This window comes from Hyalella azteca, unplaced genomic scaffold, assembly GCF_000764305.2.
Source record: "Hyalella azteca isolate HAZT.00-mixed unplaced genomic scaffold, Hazt_2.0.2 contig11464, whole genome shotgun sequence".
In the NCBI taxonomy this organism is placed as follows: Eukaryota; Metazoa; Arthropoda; class Malacostraca; order Amphipoda; family Hyalellidae; genus Hyalella; species Hyalella azteca.
Genome location: NW_025941463.1, coordinates 424121 through 445742, shown reverse-complemented (window position 1 = coordinate 445742; position 21622 = coordinate 424121). Strand labels below are relative to the sequence as shown.

The 21622-nt window shown below is 37.3% G+C and overlaps 1 protein-coding gene across 1 annotated transcript in view; it reads left to right on the top strand.

The window, feature by feature from the left end:
- Positions 1 to 21622, top strand: part of LOC108680635 (calpain-B) — a 58786-nt gene that overhangs the window by 14912 nt on the left and 22252 nt on the right. Inside the window, exons 9-11 of the mRNA XM_047882851.1 lie at positions 216 to 331; positions 19857 to 20036; positions 20758 to 20775. Coding sequence (XP_047738807.1) covers positions 216 to 331; positions 19857 to 20036; positions 20758 to 20775 — 314 coding nt within the window. The remainder of the gene's footprint in view (positions 1 to 215; positions 332 to 19856; positions 20037 to 20757; positions 20776 to 21622) is intronic.

Below are 21622 nucleotides of genomic sequence, written 5' to 3'. Positions count from 1 at the left end.
ATGTGTATGTGACGTATAAATTTATTAATTTTATTCTCCTGCGTTAGTTTCCTTCGTTGCCCTCACGTATCTCAACCTAAACCTTCTTTTCTCTTATCTTGTTCTCCTACCAACTGCACTTCGAACGCCATCGTTTATTTTTTTCCTCTGTAGGTGTACGTACTACCTGCCTTGTCGTACCCTCACTTATCTCCACGCACCCTCATCCCCCACAGGTTCCCTCATCTCGTCGCTACTGAACAGGGGCGCGTACCACCTGCGCAACCGCATCATGAGGGGCGGAAGGAGCGGCACCGGTGACGTCATCAACCCCGCCAAGGCCGTCTGGAACGTGAGTACCGTGGGGGGTGGGGGGTTGAGGGTGTGGTGGAAGGAGCATCGGTGACGTCACCAACCCCGCCAAGGCCGTGTGGAACGTGAGTACCGCAGGGGGTGGGGGGTTGAGGGTGTGGTGGAAGGAGCATCGGTGACGTCACCAACCCCGCCAAGGCCGTGTGGAACGTGAGTACCGCGGGGGGGTCTGGGTAGGGGTGTGGGCGGAGCACTTGTGACGTCATCAACCCTGCCAAGGCCGTCTGGAACGTGAGTACCGCGGAGGGTGGGAGGTAGGGGGTGTGGGTGAAGGACTTGTGACGTCATCAACCCCGCCAAGGCCCCCTGAACGTGAGTACCAGGATACTCACGTTCCCAGGGGGTTGGGTGGGAGATGCGTTGTACTGGTGACGTCATTGCGATGTACTTTTTGCCCAAATGTGGGCAATCCTGGAGTAGCTTTGAGCAGCAAAAGGATGAATCATTGCTACATGTAGAAAGTGTGTCAATATTAAGACAATATGACATATACATCTTACTGAGTGATATTTGATATTGATGATGGAGCGAGTCTGAAATTGAATACAATTGACTTGAATGTGTGATGCATGTCACACTTCGTTTAGCGAGTCGTTCGTGTCGTATGCACGCACGTCGTATGCACGTCACACGTCGTATGCACGTCACACGTCGTATGCACGTCACACGTCGTGTGTACGTCACACGTCGTATGCACGTCACACGTCGTGTGTACGTCACACGTCGTATGCACGTCACACGTCGCAGGATACCAAACGACCTCCGCGCACCGCAGGCTGGCCGTGGCCTACACGTCAGTATTGACTGACGTGCGGACGGTGAAGCGTCGTCGCTGCTGCCAGTGTTGCGAGACCTGAGGTGTTATTCAGTGTCTCTGACGGTATTCCTGTCAGTGTCCCTGTCAATGTCTCTGTCAGTGTTCCTGTCAGTGTCCCTGTTAGTGTTCCTGTTAGTATATGTCAGTGTCTGTGTGACCCTTTACCGGTCAGTGTTTCTATTAGTTTCTTTGTCGGTATTTCTGTCAGTGTCGCACTGGCATAGTAGCGAGAATTTCAACGGTGTACACTGAATTTTTTCGAGTATTAATATATTGCGTTATTTATATACAGATACTCGTAATATATTTAATGTCGTACGAATGTCGTAACGGAACGTTACAGTAACGTCGTATAGTTAAGGCCGCGACAACGAAAATAAAGTCACTCGATTGTGTAACGTGGCGCGCTTTGGTGACACTATATATAGAGATCGTATAGTGTATGGTGACCGTATAGTGTATGGTGACCGTATAGTGTATCATGATCGTATACATGTTGACGGTGCTCATAAAAACCTAAATTTGAATCCTGAACAACTGAACAATTTAAACATGCTGACCAAAGACGCCATATCTGCGTGGACTGTCGCAAAATATTATAATATGCTTCTCTGGCTTAGCAAATATTCGGCGCAAAATTACTTTTTTAATTTTTTACGTATTTTAGCTTTGCAAAATAGTTTTAAAGACGCGTCAATTCTTTCATTGAATAAACTAATCGATAACGTTCCCGAAACGTGTTCAAATATATATTATTTACCGGTATCTCAACCTATAAAAATTTTTAGCTTTGGTTTATGTCTAATTTTTCAGTATTTGCTAGTATCACAGCTTGTCATGTTGGTGTTAACCTAGCTTTAATTTTGCCTAAATGACTAAAATGACTTAGCTATGATATACCTACTAGAATAGGGCAAATTGCCATATTTTGTGATCAAAATTTTAGCCTAGCTTCTCATTGGTTGAGTGCTAAACGTGGGCTATGATTTACAAACTTTCATTGGTCGCTTGACACGTAATTCTTTCATTAATAGTGAACGTAATTAGGTTTCATTCGTTTTTAAATTAATATAGATCATACTTTGGTTTCTACCGAGTAATTAGGCAATGTTAAGCTAGCTTTCCAATTGCTTCTTAGCGCGTCTGTTGAAGAGGTTTTCTATCATATGTTTGCTATTGTCGTAATTGTGAAGTTCCCCGAGCGGCTTTTATTTGCATTAAAATTTTGATCGATCAAGATCCATTGGCACAATTTCGAAAATATTTATCGATTTAAATCCGCAGGGAACAATTGCGAATAATTTTTATTTATCGAAATACATAGGGTAAAATTACGAAAAAATTGTAGTGATCAAGATTATAGAGCATGATTTCGAAAACGATTTCGAAAAGATGTGAAACCCGACCACTGGCCAGTCTCTTCCGTATTAAAATTTATAGCCGAGTTAACCCTAATCCTTACGTTCAGATGCCATCTGGTGGCCGGCCATAAGCCGCGCATAATATACAGCTGTTCTTGCAACATGAGTAATGACGTGAGGTCGATACGTGGATGGGTTACCGGAGCACAAAAAGATGGTTGACTGCACCGCTCATGGCTAGGAAAGTTATTATGCAACCTTAACACTTTGTCTTCGGATGCATTAACCGTCACCTATGCTATTCGTACCTGATGGTCTGAGAAAGAGTTATTATCAGCAAACAAATGTTATTACTTTGTCTACAGATGCAGTAACCCGTCGCCTATGCTATTCTTACCTGTAATCATGGCAACGGGGTTAACATCAGCAGAAAAATGTTCTATTAACTTCGGTTGATGCTATTCATTCCTAAAGGCTTTGTAATGATACTTACAGTTAAAAGACGAAGATTTAATATTTCTACGGATACATTAACCATTGCCTATGCTATTCGTACCTGAGGGCACGGTAACACTATTTACGGTCAGCAGGCGAAGAATCTATCAGGTTCAGTGGGGTTAATGGGAGGAAATTAACCCTACTTATTAAAAATTAACCCTCTTAAGATAATTATAAATATTTAATGAAAATGAGAATATCTTGCATGAAAATTTTCTTAACTTGAACACTTCATTTTTTATAAGATGTTCATAAGAACAAATTCTCTGGGTGACCAAATTTACAGACCAAAAATCTCACCGTATAATTATTTATTAAAATTTAAATGCGCGCAATACGGACCGTATTAAGAAATCCTTCAGTAGAGCAAGGATCTAAAACACGGAAAGTTCGGAGCGGTTGCTCAAGGTTGACGGAAGCGTGGCGGCTGTGTGCCATACAAACGATCGTTGATATTCTTGTATATTATGTTTTTCTTGTATATTTTTTTTACATTATCGGCCTTCTTTTGTTCTCACGTCATGTCCTGAGTCTAGCCCTGTCCAGAATCATAGTCGCGGTATCGGTGGCCAGTGTCGAGCTCAACATTATGGGCGCGGTATCGGTGGCCAGTCTCAGGCTCAGCATTATGGGCGTGGTATCGGTGGCCAGAATCAGGCTCAGCATTATGGGCGTGGTATCGGTGGCCAGTCTCGGACCCAGCATTATGGGCGTGGTATCGGTGGCCAGTCTCAGGCTCAGCATTATGGGCGTGGTATCGGTGGCCAGTCTCAGGCTCAGCATTATGGGCGCGGTATCGGTGGCCAGTGTCAGGCTCAGCGTTATGGGCGCGGTATCGGTGGCCAGTCTTGGGTTCAGCATTATGGGCGTGGTATCGGTGGCCAGTCTCAGGCTCAGCATTATGGGCGTAGTATCGGTGGCCAGTCTCGGGCTCAGCGTTATGGTCGTGGTATCGGTGGCCAGTCTTGGGTTCAGCATTATGGGCGTGGTATCGGTGGCCAGTCTCAGGCTCAGCATTATGGGCGTAGTATCGGTGGCCAGTCTCGGGCTCAGCGTTATGGTCGTGGTATCGGTGGCCAGTATCGGACCCAGCATTATGGGCGTGGTATCGGTGGCCAGTCTCGTTTGTTCTTCTGTTCGAAGTTTCTCAGTCGAACTTGTAAAGCCAATCGTTATTTTATGGAACTTTTTTCGTTTGACCTTATCTTCGCGGAAAGGTGACTTTTTGGAGCCGCACTAAAGCCATTATCTCGATTTTTATATCTGCCAAAGATCGATTGCAAACCTTGGCAATATTTCCGGGTCAAAAGTTGCTTATTTTCCTTCCGATCGTTGCTTCAAAACTTTCTACGTTCAGCCGTTATTCCTAAACCCTTTTTTCTACATCTGTCATTTCCAAACCTGTTGATATAATTTTTCATATCACTCCTGGATGATAGTTTTCTTTCAAATTAGAGATTAGTATTAGTTTATCATCGAAGTCCAATGATGTATCATTTTGAATGATATATTGCGTGCCAGTTTTACATTGTGGTGAAATACCGGGATTTTACTGCGGTTTATGATGCATGAAGTGCAATTTTCACTCGTGCTGTGATGTAGAATTAGCCTACCTGTGTACTCTGGATACCCACTTTCCAATGACGTTGAAAATAGGTTTAATTAACCTCGATTTAACGAAAAAAACGTTATTCAACGTCGATTTAACGTCAGATATCCAACAACTTGATTTCTTGGATGTATATTGAGGTTACATGTGATGTCAATTTGCTGTAGGATGATTTGACAAATTTAGCGTTTGAATGAAACTGAAACCGCGTTATTAAATTTATTATTTCTGTAATGAAGGCTGGGGTGTTGATACAATCGTATTATTATATCCTGGATAGTCTGTTTAGACTGAATAGTTCGTTTATTTATTTTTTTGTTCACATAATTTTTTAACATTGATGTGAATTCGAGCTGCCTTTTCAAAAAAATTTCTGTTGATTTACAGGAACTTTCCAATTTTAATTTCTTAACAGTTTTGATATTTCTTGCCCCGGTCAAAGGAGACTTTGTACAAGAAAAGAATTTCTGGCCTAGTCTATGGATTTATTTTACAAATCTAAATGCCAAATACACGTCAAGTTTGAAAATTTCCGCAACCAATTTAGTGAAATTATGAAACAGTAAATAAAATTGACGGTTCCGTTTCGTGCGATGCTGGAAAAAGTTGACTGCTTTGACACCCCGGACGATCCGGACCCCCCGGAGACCGGGGAGGCGGACCCCTCCGACCCCGTCGTGCGGCAGCCCGACCCTGGGCTGCTCATGAACGGGCCCACACGCCTCGGTAAATAAATTCTCGCTTAAATGGGGATGAGAAACGGGGGTGACAAAAGGGGGATGAGAAATGGAGGATGATAAATGGGAATGATAAATGGGGGTGGCAAATGAGGGATGGCAAATGGGGGATGACAGATGGGAGACGTTTAATGGAGGACGCCAAATTGGGGCGATAAATGAGAGATGCTAAATTTTTATCGATTACTAGTGGATGATAAATGGGGTACAACAGATGGGGGACAATAAATGTGGGACGATAAATGGGGGGATACAAATTACTGGACAATAAATAAGATATATTAATTTTGGTCGATAAATGGTGGATGAAAAATGGGTTATATGGGGATTCGAAAATCACAATTATCAATTATCGTTCGTTAATTAGCTATAGACAATCAGTTATTTATTAGACATATAATCCTGCATGTGTAACAACTTTCCAATTCAGCGGGAATTTATTATTTTTTTCAGTATAGTTGGTATTTGAATTAGAAATCCGTAGCATTTTATATTCTGTCACGAGAAATTATCTCTAGTATCCAATCATGAGATTATACGATGAGTCGAGGGCTTCATTTTTATAAAAAAAAATTTTGAGCAATTGCGTAGAAATTTGTTTTTGTCAACTAAAACTCAAAATAAACTGCTTTCCGGCACCATACCACACGAATCATATTAGATTGTCGTTGTACAATATAAATAATATCAGCCGTTAAAGCTATTCATGATGATATACAATACCTCATGTGACGTTCCAAAATTCTGCATTTTCGGATCCGCTGCGCAAATTTTTTTTTAAACATTACGTCGGTTACTTTTTGTAGGATCGCATGTACGATTTCAAAAGTACTAGTTGAAACTAGCTCCTCTACTTCAAATGTAAATGCGGTTTTATTCAAGCGCCGTCCTTTTACAACTATTCACATGTTCGTTGTATGCGGCGAATTCTTATAAACGGAATTCTTATAAAAGGGATGCGTATCTTAAAAGCGGAGTTTCTTGAAAGCGGATTTTCTTACGGAATAAACGGTAACTTTTAAACATTATCCATCGTTATTATGAAGGCAACCGTTTTATTTGAATATTCTATGAAGAAATTTAATTCCTCAAGCACGGAGTTTCTGTACACGACGCGGAGGGTTTCATATCAACAATAGCATTTTTAATTGAAATAATTTTTGTATAATCGCGGAAAACGATAAGCCTTTTTCCCGTGCGCGTGTATCTCATATACGGAATTTCTTATAAGCGAAGTTTCATATTAACGGAGATCCTTACGTAATAAACGGTAACATTTTAACAATAATTTTTGCGTAACCGCGGGAAACGATAAGCGTTTTTTTTCGTGCGCGTGAATGCAATGAATCGTTGCACCCAAGACCGCGACGACGAAGACGATGACGAAGATGACGACCCTGGCGTGGAAGACGTGATGGAGCACCAGCAGGACGATAGAGGCTCCTGCGACGTGCGCCTCTACGACGACAACGGCGACGAAGTGGCGTGCTTCTCCTTCAAGAGGAAGTATAGGGTGAGTGACGTGTAGAGTGACGTGTAGGGTGACGTGTAGGGTGAGTGACGTGTAGGGTGAGTGACGTGTAGGTGAGTGACGTGTAGGGTGAGTGACGTGTAGGGTGAGTGACGTGCTGGGTGTAAATTATTCATGTTGGCCCAATTCCGTGCAATTATCATACAATTCTGGTAGGAATAACATTACAGCGACACTGCACTTCCAAGTGGACATTATGTGCTTGCCATCCTCGTAGGAATAACATTGCCGTTGCTTGCCATCCTCGTAGGAATAGCATAAATAGAGCTTCTAAGTCAGCTGCTGTTCACAGCATCCGATCTTTGCTCTATATTATGAGTTAATTTCTATACTTAATAAAATGTGTGGAACTTTGTTAAAATATCGATGCACTTTTTGCCTATCGTGGGTCATCTTGACTCACTATGAGAAGGAAAATCAGCCACTCGTTGCTCGTGTTGTGTTTGAAGAAGTGTGTCAATATATGGACAAATGCTCCATTTTTTTAAATGCGTTTATAAAGTAGAATAGTTATAGAATAGAATAGAAGTGTCGGCGTTGAAGAAATAGGCCCATGGCCTGTTGCCGATTCCTGAACTTTTCGTGAATTATGAGGGCAAACTCTATTTTGTCAGAGATTTTAAACTATCTAAGCTATTCAGATATGCATTAATTTATTTTATATATGATTTGTTAGAGGTTATATTCAAATTCAGGTTATTTTTATTCTTCTTATACAATGTTTTTATCATGTATTTTATCGTATTTTCGCTTCTTTTGCTCTCTTCCCTATATTATGTTTCATATTTTCAATCGGGTAAAAGGTCATAATTTAATAAAAAAAAGTAGGTAAACTTGAAGTCGGCTGAACATTAATTGATATAATGGCGCAATATAGATTCTTCCGTAAACTTTATTGCACTACAAAATTCTATCGAATAATTTATTGTTTTGAAGATCCAGAAATACTTGAGTAATTAGACGGAATATTGCATGATCCGATCATGTCTCATAAATTCCGTGGTCTATGATCAATTAGTTCCAGTTTTCTTCAAAATCACCTACATTGATTAGAAAACGTTTTTTGTGGTAAACTGAAATATTTGTTTACCGTCCATCAACTTCCATCATCAATGCGCAAAGGCAGAGCTTGCCTTGACATTTTTGAAATACTTTAAATATTATTCCATCTATATTTCAATTATTTCATGTTTTTATTTATGACTTCAGAATAATATATCGCATGTTTTAGCGGGTTTTATATTGAAGTACTTTATATTTGTCATAATTTAGCTCGGTAATTGACCGTAAGCGTGATTCACTTATAAAATGATAACAGCGCTAGCTAATGACATTTAATAATAATAAAACAAAAACATGAATGAAAAAAGAAAATAAATCCAATGATATAAATATTATCTACATGTAATGAAGAAATTATATTCATTAGTTGTTAAATCTTGAATTGCTATGCAGGAAGGATCTATCCGACCTCAGTTCGAAATTCCGGTGTTCACAAGTTAAACTCTTCTACGTTAATCTGACTCCAAAAGATCTCAATATAATAATTAGTGAGTCGTCAAGGACACAAAACAGATTTACACTAATTATGTTCTTTATTTTCACTCATATCTCCATGCTCCCTTGAAGTTGACCATAGTATTTATTACAGTCGCTGTCAATTTTAAATTGTCGCCATCGTGAAAATCTATTTCATGTGAAAAGAATCGCAACGTTTTCTAGTAAATGCAGTTAATTTTGTAGAAAACGTATGCTAATTGAGCATAATCTACGGAACTTATATGACATTATCGGATTATGCAAGATTCCGTCAAATTACTCAAGTAGTTTCGGATCTTCAGTACATTAAATTATCTGATAGAACTTTTTTGGACAATAAAGTTTACAGAACAATCCAGTTCACTGGCGGTAAACTGGCTACGTAAACGTGAAAAGTTAGAGTTCGCAACTGAATCTTGGACCAAAATATAATAACATAAAATATAATATATGTTATTAGGTTTTATTTTATATGTTATAAAAATATAATTTATATATATATATATTGATTATTATAATAATTTGACTTAAAATAAAATAGCATTGCAAACATAGGGAGCCTTACAATATTCAATATTATATATAATATATAAAATTGAATGATTTCAATATTAAAACTTTAATATTATATAATAATAATGTATAATATTCAAATTTTAATAATATATAATAATAATGTATAGTATTCAAATTTTAATAATAATATATTATAATAATAATGTAAAATATTAAAATAATATAATAATAATGTATAATATTCAAATTTTAATAATATATAATAATCATGTATATTATTCAAATTCTAATAATAATATATTATAATAATAATGTAAAATATTAAATTCTAATAATATAAAATAATAATGTATTCAAATTCTTTTTTCTCCCCTCTACTTGTCCACCCCGCGCGGCTTGAGTGGCCGTGCGCGTGTAGCGCGCGGGTGTGGCTGGCCGCTATGAATGCTGAGTAATTTTTGCTGCAATGTTGGTGCCGGAAAAAAAACTTTTGCGAAAATGTTGTGGGTCTTTTTCTCTTATGCTAAGAAGATACTAATGCGTTCACTAGAATACATACACAAAGTTATTCAATTAAATACCAGGAATTGAAAAGCAAAGAAAATAGCCAAAAAACTTTTTGCTATTTTCTTTGCTTTTAAATTCCTGGTAAATTTGCGATTTGGGTAACCAATTCATCTAAATACTTCAATTAAATACGTGTACAAATTTTAACAAATACATGTTCAAATTTGAGAAACATACCCGCCTGTAGAGCATTGAACTAATGAGAAATAAGTTGTTTAAGAAATTTATAGCACAATTTTTTAAAATATAAAATCTTTAAGAAAGCCACAAATCCTAGTAAATGGTCAGGGCTGCTGCAGGGTTAGGGTTGGTTAGGGTTAGGGTAGATGGGGCGCAGCCCCTTCACATAAAAGGGTTATATTTAGACCCGATTTTCTTACCTCCAGAAGCTCAGGGCTGGACGGTCTACCTGAGAATAATCTGTAATATATAAATATATATATATTTATATATATTCATATAGTTATAGATTATTCCATCTCATATACACAAAATATAATTTATCATTATGTGATTTATTTTATTACATTATATATTATTATAGTTTATTATATTTATATTTATTTATTAATTATTTAATTTAATAATAATAATATTATTATTGTGAGCACTATTATTATCATAATGATCATATTTCAATATATATATCAGATATTCGTACGTTATTATATATCAGTAATCAGGAATCGTTCTTACACTCAGAAAATGAATGGATCAAATTATCCTAATAGTGACACAATTCCTACGCGTATCACGAGCAGAGAGCGCACGTAGCACTGATACGCCATTTTTCTGGGTCAATATTACCGATGTTTCGGGGGGTAAATAGTGCATCGCTACTTGGACTAAATCCCACTTATATCTCTAAGTGTATGTTCTCTTTTGAATTCATACTATTATTTTTCTCAGAATCGTCAGTTTGAGTAACAATTAAAAATTTGTTATATTTATTATTAATTATATTAAAATTAGTTTTATTATCAGGTGCTGTAAAATAGGTTTTTTGTTCAGGTATACTGAATATACGGATTTTTTTTAAATATAATATCTAATTTTTTGTTCTATTATGTATAACATATCAATGAATATATATATTATATGTTATATTTTATAATATCTAATTGTTTTGCTAATTATTATATTGAATTATATCTCTGAAAAGAAATAATATGGTGGTATATACTATACTATAATATATCAGGGGGCAAAAAGTGCATACATTTGGACAAATAAGTTCCACTTATTTGTCTGAGTGTATGTGTTTCTTTTGAATTCATACATTTTTTTTCTCAGAATCGATGTTTTGAGTACAATACCTACAAACTTAGTTACATACAGTACAGGTATATTGAATATACGAATTTTTTTGCTAATTTTTATATCAAACTATTATATACCAGATATAATAAAATTAAATATAAATATTATGTACTTACAGATATTATGTCTAATTTTTTATTATATCAGATATAGATAATATGGAAAAATAAAAAATCATGTATTTATCTTCCATTTATCTGATTGTTTTGCTAATTATTGTATTATATTATATCTCTGAAAATTTGATAGCATAATCGGAGTGTGACCGATTTTTTCTTGGAAAAAAATTGAAAAAAACGTTTGCCAGCCTATTTATTTATGTGAAGAGTTGTTGAGTCGTACGTTATCATCTCCACGTACGTCCTACGTTATCATCTCCACGTACGTCCTACGTTATCATCTCCACGTACGTCGTACGTTATCATCTCCACGTACGTCGTACGTTGTCATCTCCACGTACGTCGTACGTTGTCATCTCCACGTACGTCGTACGTTGTCTTCTCCACGTACGTCGTACGTTGTCATCTCCACGTGCGTCGTGTTTTTGCGTCCGAATTTGCTAGCCGAGGTTTAATTTTTGCATAAAAGTTCAAGTTTTGCGACCAATTTGTGCGCCTTGCGCCCTGATTTGGGGCGCGCTAAATGCGTGCCTCTCGCGCACGTTTCAGTTTGGTCGTATATGTATATTATATGGCTTAGTTTAGTATATGGAGCTTATTTGTTTATAATAACTCAAACCTTCGACATTTCAGGGAAAAGAAAGACTCTGCAGGAGGTAGGTTAGTAGGAGGCAATGTATTACTATGGATATACACTCTTAGTGTCAACATTCTTCTCTGGCTATGAACTGTTTATATATTATATTATAATTATTATCAATATTATTATTATTGTTTACATCTTATTATTATATATCGTAGATATCCTAAGGACATATCTAGCCTATAGGTTTTCTTCCCTTTCTATTTGATGGAGATAAATTTGCATTTAATATCTAACAGATTTATCTAGTGATACGCAGACTATGGACTTGTGTACTAAATAATGTAGTAAATAGTAGAGTATATAGTAAGGTAGTATACTTTTATTGTAAATAATATTGTAAATCATAAATAATATATCATTGGCATGCCAATTAAGGCTTTATGGAAAACTGATTAATATCATACAATGTTTATAAACCAAACCATAAATATAATTTCCATTATTTCGGTAGTATAATAACGATTTGCCCAGCATTGTAAGGGATCAATAATAATACTGGCATAATTAAATTAATTAATAATAAAAAACCCGTTATTACGAGTTATGTTATGTTGTAACACTAAAACTTGTGTTTTGTAATTAGATATATACCGATTCATAACCTGCATTACTGATGAAGCAATAAATTTTCGCTTGACTCACATTAGAAAATTCGAGAAATTTTATTTTCAACGATTAAATACAATTTGAATTTAATTTATATACATATAAATTTTATTTAAGTAGCATCTAAATTTGTTTTTACATATAATTTAAATTTAATTTAAATAAAATTTTAATTTAAATTAAATATAATTTAAATATAATTTAAAACAATAAAAAAAATTAAAAAAATCAAATTTCAATGTATGGCCCAATGTTGCCTTCTGTTGATGACACAAGGTTTCGTTGAATTAACGTATATTATCAACGTAATTTATCATATATATGATGAAACAACATGTATTATCAACGTTATCTACACGTGCACCAGCTTTCATTTGACACTACACACTCATGGAATATCACGAGACTTTGTCCAAATAACGATGCACTTGTACTCCTATGTGTGTCATCTTAACCCAGTGTACGTGGGCTGGAAAGTTACGTATCACTGCTACACGTGCATCAAGTTTGACACTATTTGGACAACTTGAGCCATGAATGTTTGTGAGTGTTCCTAAATGAGATATCAATTTAGTACCTCGGCAAGTCGCCCTCCCCCTCACCCCCTCCTCTCTTCCTTCACTCTTCATCCCGTGGCTACTAAAGAGCCCTCTTTTTGGCTCTCAGCCTTCACTCTTCATCCCGTGGCTACTAAAGAGCCCTCTATTTGGCTCTCAGCCTTCACTCTTTATCCCGTGGCTACTAAAGAGCCCTCTTTTTGGCTATCAACCTTCACTCTTTATCCCGTGGCTACTAAAGAGCCCTCTATTTGGCTCTCAGCCTTCACTCTTCATCCCGTGGCTACTAAAGGGCCCTCTTTTTGGCTCTCAGCCTTCACTCTTCATCCCGTGGCTACTAAAGAGCCCTCTTTTTGGCTCTCAACCTTCACTCTTCATCCCGTGGCTACTAAAGAGCCCTCTTTCTGGCACTGGAGCGCCACGGTCTCTACAGGCTCCAGTCTGTCCCGGCCTCTGGCAACGCACGCGCGTCGCCGCTGCTGGCAAAAAGAGTTGGCAAAACCCGCGTATATTTTGCGAAAAAGCGCATTTTTAATTAAAGTATGGATAGACTTGCGCGAATAATTATAAAATTTCTGTGTTTGTTTTGCGTTAAATTACAGGGAACCTGTGCTTGTTTCACGTAACCTTATGAAGATTGTGTTTGTTTTGTGTTAATCTATAAAGAGGCTGTGTTTGTTTTGCGTTAAATTATAGAAAGCGTTTGTTTGTTTTACGTTAATTATAAAGAGCCTCTGTTTGTTTTACTAAGAGTTAATGGAAAGTCCGTCTTTTTACGATAACTTCAAGAGCATCAATGTTATTCACGGTAAATTTTAAAGAGTTCAAGTTTGTTTTGCTGATAATAACGAAAAGCCTGTGTTTGTTTGGAAGTAAAGCATCTTTAGAAAGCACTTGCGCTTATTTTTCGGATCTGGAATTTTGGAAATCGTTTATTTTGCGAATTTACTCTAACGTTCTAACCTGTGCCGCTGAAAACTCATGCGTCGAGTGCCTCGTGGTTTCATCTGAATTCTTAGAACATGCAAATAATAAGTATGTATATCCTCTAAATTTTAACGAAGAAAATACCCTAAATCCAAACAGAGTTACCCTAGATCACCAGCAGCAATAATTTATTTCCATGGACAGAACGCCCGTATTTAAATTAGATATTTAATAAAAAATAAACAGTGACTAGTGGCTCGTGTACGCTGTACTGAGAGATTATGCCAACCAATCAACGTTTTTATTATGAGGTCATGTAATTGGGCATAGCAATTCCTGGACAATTGGGACGAAAAAAGTCCCTATTCTATCCAATACTGTGCCTATTTCGTGCATAACTGCGCCTATTTCGTCCAGTACTTGCGCCTATTTTGCCAAAATCTGCGCCTGTTTTTTTTAATTTGTTACCCCTTGCGCCTACGTCATACAGCGATGCCATATGCCGAGGATGGAGTTCTATATTATATGGTGAGGATGGAGAATATATAATATGATATAATGTGAAATAAAATTCGGGATTCGGGGTGACGGGATTTGGGATGACGGGATTCGGGGTGACTGGCTTCGGGATGACGGGATTCGGGGTGACGGGATTCGGGATGACGGGATTCGGGGTGACGGGATTCGGGATGACGGGATTCGGGGTGACGGGATTCAGGATGACTAGCTAATCTATTTGTTTATACATAATTCATATAATTCAAATGTATAAGTTACCAAATCTACGATACCTCTCATATAACATTAGGATATATGTGATCTATAATAAGAACCCATTATTGTATATCTCTTATCATCCTGAGAAGATAACGGCAGAGATAAGGCATGGTGCGCAGAGACGGTTAGTTGACTAGTTTCTGTGGTGTGGCTAGGACGTGCATCTCTGAAATTTAATATTTGTAATTCATTATTTACTGTGACATTCGAATTATTGTCGGATTTTAGAAAGAAAACATTTAACGCTATCATTGTATTGAGTGCCACTATCAGTGCAGGGATGATAGATTGATTGAAGCAGATCATCAATGTTTTTCTTTAATCGTCGGTGTAAAGAAAGATTTCTATATATATAGGAAGAATTTCTATTAACAGAAAGAATTTCTATCTGTAAAGGAATTTCTATTTACAGAAAGAATTTCTATATATAGAAAGTATTTCTGGATATAGAGAGAATTTGTCTATGTAGGAATAATGTCTAGATTTGGAAAACATTTTTATCTATAGAAAGAATTCCTTTATTTATATACAGAATTTCTAAAAACAGAACGTTTTTCTATGTATAGAATTAATTTCTATATATATAAAGTAGGAAATGAAAAAATAATATAATTCCAGGTATCCCGTTAGTACAATTTTTTCAGAACATTTTTCTTGGTTCCGAATCTTTTATTATTTACTTTTTCGTATGTTTTCCTGTTCTTTCCGACTCTTCCCTAAATTTTCGTTCCTTTAGTCAATATTTAAATGCTGTCACTTACATTCATTTTTCAAATTTTTCACATTTTTAACTGACATTAACTTTCACTGTGTCAGTTTCACTGACATTCATTTTCCATTCATCATCTAAAACTTTTTTAAACAATATTTCTATTCTCAATCATCTCGTGTCTATTGACAGATTTTCCTTAAAACATTCTTTTCCTAAAGTTAGGGTAAATTTGAAAGATTTTCTTCGAAGTATTTTGCTTTGAAATTATAAACTTGGGGTAAATTGCATAGATCTTACCCTAATTATGGCTGGCTGGGGAGTACCAGCTGGGGAATATAGGAGCCTCTATGGCGGGGAAAATTTAAATCCCCCACAAATAAGAAATACTGGTCATCCCTCAATGGGTTTAACCCTAAACGCAACCCCAACTTCACCCTACAACTTGACTTCGGGGTTCACGCAACCCCTAACTGCATCCACCGAATTTGGGATTCAACCTCAACTTGCGCCCACTGGTTTTATGACTCAACCCCCACCACATGCACCCACCGGTTTTGGGGCTCAACCCGGTTTTGGGGCTCAACCCCCTCATCCAGCCTACGGATTTGGGGCTCAATCCCCGTCTACACCCACTGGTTTTGGGGCTCAACCCCCAGCTGCACCTACCGGTTTTGGGGCTCAACCCCCACCCGCACCTACCGGTTTTGGGGTTCAACCCCCAGCTGCACCCACTGGTTTTGGGGCTCAAACCCCACATGCACCCACTGGATTCGGGGCTCAACCCCCACATGCGCCCACTGGTTTTGGGGTTCAGCCTTTCCCCAACTTGGACATTGGCGGAAATTATGTCGGTTTTGTCCCGATTTCTTCGAACACGAATTTTCGAAAGGGGGACGTCATCGAAGATTTGATCGAATGTCTGGATGATATCAATGATACGCGACCGTATAATGACGGTAGGGGGAAGAACGATGTGAGGAGAAATAAATACAAATCTCAAGACTCTACAGAAAATTTAATCAAAGTGAGCGTAAACTATTAATCAATTTATTTTTTAACTATTAACGATTAATAATTCGATAATTCGTTAAATTTTCATTATTCAGTATAGGATAAATTGCTTGAACTTAAAATACTAACTCTGATCAATGTATTTGTTTAATTATCAACAAATAAAAGTTATTTTTACGTGATATATTTGGTATTGCGCATTTTTGTATATTGGTATTTCGATCTGAAGTTTCAATCATTAAATAATTAATGTAAATTTAAATGTAAATATGTTAAAGGGACTCGATAAATAGTTTATTTACCAGATGAATGACTACTCAAACGCAGTTATTTCGCCACCCTAAAAAATATAACCGTTTATTATTTATAATTGGATCTAATAGATCAAATTAATTCGAATCGATGTTGTTCATATTAATGAAATATAATTCATTTATTATTGATCGAAAATATTTATTTTACTTGAAGCATATTTACTAGATCATTAACAACATTTGTTTGTCTAATGTTTTTCATCATTCGAACTTTATCAGTTCTTAGTTTTATTAATTATTAATTTTATTTTTTCCTTTCACTCTCCAATCATCTCTTCCGACCGGCGATAACAAACGAAGCGAATATTTTTTAAATATTGTAATTCCTGATGAACTTCTTCGGAACAACAATAATATTCTCCAAAAAATTGAGGCAATTCTTCACAAACCTGCGAAAAGCTATCGTAAAATCAACGTGAACCAACCGAAGTCAAGTTTTTGAAAATTCTACGTCAAATTACTCACTGGAGACCCGATTTCAATCAACAACATTCAACCGATTTTTGTATATTATCTGAAATTTAACGACAATGGTTGATGATTTCAATTTGCATGGACATGATAAAAAAAACTTTCACTGGATGCGCTGAATTTTTGAAACTAAAATGGTTGGCAATTTTTTTAAATTGCCAACCATTTGGCAATTTTTTAAATTGTCATGGCTGACAATTTTTAAAAAGGTACAATTGAAAATGGTTAAAACGGTAATGGTCATCACTGCTACCGTTATTTTCACCATAAAAATGCAATGGACATCACCGTTATTTCTGCACTTCATCAATGCACTTATTTTGCACAATGTCTTTGAAAAAAACGGATTTTGGATATTGCCTCCAAACCTATGACGATTTCTCCTGTCAAATATCCCCGCAAGCAGCGATACAGAAACGTCAAAAATGGACGGAAATTTTTATCAAATTTTCGGTGCGTTTTCCAAGGAGCGGACGGACGGTACCACATCGTGCAACCGGTACGTGGATGATGAAAAAACCGGTGTGTGAATGATAGAATTAAAAAAACCGGTGTGTGGATGATAGAATTGAAAAATGAATTGAAAAACCGGTGTGTGGATGTTTGAATTGAAAACCGGTGTGTGGATGTTTGAATTGAAAACCGGTGTGTGGATAAACAACAAAAACAACAATTAAACAATTGAAAACCGGTGTATGGATGTTTGAATTAAAAACCGGTGTGTAAATGACAAAATTAAAAACCGGTGTGTGGATGATAGAATTGAAAGTCGGTGTGTGGATGACGAGAAAACTTTTGTGTGGATGATGGAAGAAGCAATATCAGGATTCTGCTCTTTGGATGAAATGCTTTGGATCGAGGAGTCCATAATGCGGATAAGAAAGACTATTTGGCTCAATAGTTTCTGCTCAATCCCAACAATGTGAAGACCGCATTAGTATCCTTCTGGGATAATCGCACTTTCCTTTTGGGATAAACTGAATAATCCTAAAACCAACAATAATATGATGGTATTACTTTATATAAAATAATACTATGGACCTATGGTATTATTTCATGCTACCTAATTCCTCTATTTTGTCATGAAATAATGCACCGTGAATACTACCATGTTACCATAGTTATGGTTACCTTACTAATTAGTCATAATTAGGGATAATAATTAGCAGTTAGGGTAAATTAGGTTTATAATCAATTGTTATCGCGTGCCGACGCTGCAGCGTATCGCCTGGGCTGAGCGCGCATCCGGCGGCCGCCGATAACGCGCCCTTATCGCGCCCACACAAGCAGTCCGTGACGTCTCGATCATAATGAACGTTGGCTAACGTCTAGATCATAACGAACGTTGGCTGACGTCTTGATCATAACGAACGTTGGCTAACGTCTTGATCATAACGAACGTTGGCTTACGTCTTGATCATAACGAACGTTGGATAACGTCTTCATCATAACGAACGTTGGCTAACGTCTTGATCATAACGAACGTTGGCTAACGTCTTCATCATAACGAACGTTAACCAACGTCTTGATCAAAGCACACGTTAGATAACGTCACAAAAACTTAGAGCCTGAATAAAACATTATCCTGTTGATAAAAAAAACGCATAAAGTCGCTCCGATTTAAGATATTTATCATAAAGTCTATAATTATCGTATTATCTTCCTTATTATTGCCATCGTTATCGCCTTCATTTTTATTCGTCGACAATATTCCTCATGTTTTGGTTCATGTCACGATTAATGTATTCTACGTACAATGGTGACATCATACACAATACATAATTCTGGAAATAATTATAAGCTAACTTATTCATTTGTACGTCTTTTCAATGTTAATATGGTGAATATTCAGCCGTAACAGGCGTGACTTCAGGTAATTTCAGGGAAGTCACGTACGTTATTTTCATCAACTTTCGTACATGTCGATTCATAACATATAATTTAGCTGTGTTTTCAATGTATAGTACACTAATATTTCATCGTATGTCAAACAAAGGTCGGACCGCTATTTTGACGATCCAATTCATTTTTTTCAGTTTATTCGCATTTATATTTAATTTAAGTTAATATTTAACGATTAATATGTACGTATATGTAATTTGAATTGATGTTTTTGGCGGGAAACAAAGTTAGATAAAAATCTATTTCTGCACTGGCAATTTTTAATAAATTCAATGCCATTACTTATATTTTTTTCTATACGAGTATTTCTATTTCTTCAATTATATTATGTAAAATTTAATAATTATGTCTCCCACCTTAGTTTGGAGGGAAGCCAGCATGGGCGTGCGGCAGAAGTATTTGCAATTATAATTTATTTATAATTCAAATATAAGTTTAAATTAGATTCTTCAATAATATGTAGGTAATTAATTCATTATTCTTCCCCCATAGCAGTTTTTGGGACAGAGTTCGGGGCTAAACGTTCCTGGGGAAGAAATTCTTGCATTCAACATTTTTAAAAGATTATAACTCATTATTTTATCATTTAATTATATTTCATTTATTTATTTCTAAAATATATTGATATTTAAATATATATATTTAAATGTATTTATATATAAATATATAAAATATATAAGTTTAACAATAACCGGACAAAATCGCGTCCGGTTATTAACTCTGCAATTAGTTTGTACTCAAAAATCGGACGCGAAAATAAATGAACTACTTCACCGGACATAAAAAACGCCAACCTCGTTAGGTTAGGGTTAGAGATAGGGCTAGGTGTGTCTAAAACCCTTCTTTAGGTTGCTAGATATCGTTTTACTTGGGTTGTATTTTAAAATATATTTATTTGAATATATTGATATTTCAACACTTAAAAAATGATAATATTTATAAAACATATTAATTATTCTTCCCCACAGTTCGGGGAGCGGGGCTCCGGCCTGCATGGTCGTGGGGAGGAGGTGCAGGATTTCGAGCGCATCCGGGACTACTGCCTCGAGAACGGCGTCCTGTTCGAGGATCCTGCCTTCCCCGCTCAGGACTCCTCGATCTTCTTCAGCAAGAGTCCCCCCAAGCCCTTCGAGTGGAAGCGTCCCCATGTAAGTCCCCAAGCCCCTCCGAGTGGAAGCGTCCCCATGTAAGGCCCCCCAAGCCCTTCCAGTGGAAGCGTCCCCATGTAAGGCCCCCCAAGCCCTTCCAGTGGAAGCGTCCCCATGTAAGTCCCCCCAAGCCCTTCCAATGGAAGCGTCCCTATGTAAGTCCCTCATGCCCTTCGAGTGGAAGCGTCCCCATGTATGTCCCCAAGTCCTTCGAGTGGAAGCGTCCCCATGTAAGTCCCTCCAAGCCCTTCCAGTGAAAGCGTCCCCATGTAAATCATATTTTTACGGGGGATTTTTTCATTGGCTATTACCACTCAAAGTTTGGGGAGTTATCCCCGACAGCGAGGAATATATAATGAACTTCTTTTAACACTCTTTGAACATTTTAGGGGAACATTTGTGGGGAATTTTTGTTATCATGTCATGAATACGAACGGAATTTCATGCCTTCCCCGAGAAGGGAACATTTTATTGGCTCTTCTCTAGTTCTAAACTAGTTTTCATGTCTTGAATAGTTTGTAATTTTGCCGGGTATAGTTTGTAATTTGTATATTGTCCTGTTTTTTTCTTGATAATATACAAAAGGACCTCAAGAAAATGTTAATATGTCAAGTAATTTGTATATTATTCAATTTTTTCTAGACAATATAAAAATGGATCTTGGGAAAATGATAAAATGTTAATTAATAACCGGCCACATGTCACTTCCTCTTGCTTAAAGGAGATCTCGGCGCTTCGGGTGAGTTTTATTATATATTGCATCTTAGTGGTGCACCTGCACCTTTAGGGTGCACCTGCACCTTTAGGGTGCACCTGCACCTTTAGGGTGCACCTGCACCTTTAGGGTGCACCTGCACCTTTAGGGTGCACCTGCACCTCTAGGGTGCACCTGCACCTTTAGGGTGCACCTGCACTTAGAGACAACACTTGCTTCCAATGGATGATGCACTTGCTTTCTCAAGACAATGCCTTAGCTGGATGATGCACTCGTCCCTAGACGATACTGATGCCTTCCCTATTGATACTTTAGGCTTCACTAGATGATACTCCAGATCCCCCTGGAATCAATGGTTCCCAAACTTCTGCAGGCTGGCGCCCCCTTGTTTTGCCAGTGAATTCCTAGTGCCCCCCCCACCGACACATGTGGAAACAAACACCTTTTTCTTGATATTTGGCATGCTGCAATTTGAACCTCACCGCTACTCCAGATCTTTCCATCGCCCCCAGGGGGAAAGATCCCACTTGTCCTATCCCCTACCGCCCACTTTCTGAACCACTGCCCTAGATGATGCCCTGTCTTGGTTAGATGATTTTGTTATCTGCTCCTGTCATCCTAGATGATACTCTTGCTCCTCTAGATGATACTCCTATTTACCCTAGATGATACTCTTGCCCCTCTAGATGATACTCTTGCCCCTCTAGATACTCTTGCCCCTCTAGATGATACTCTTGCCCCTCTAGATGATACTCTTGCCCCTCTAGATGATACTCTTGCCCCTCTAGATACTCTAGCCCTTCTAGATGATACTCTTGCCCCTCTAGATGATACTCTTGCCCCTCTAGATGATACTCTTGCCCCTCTAGAT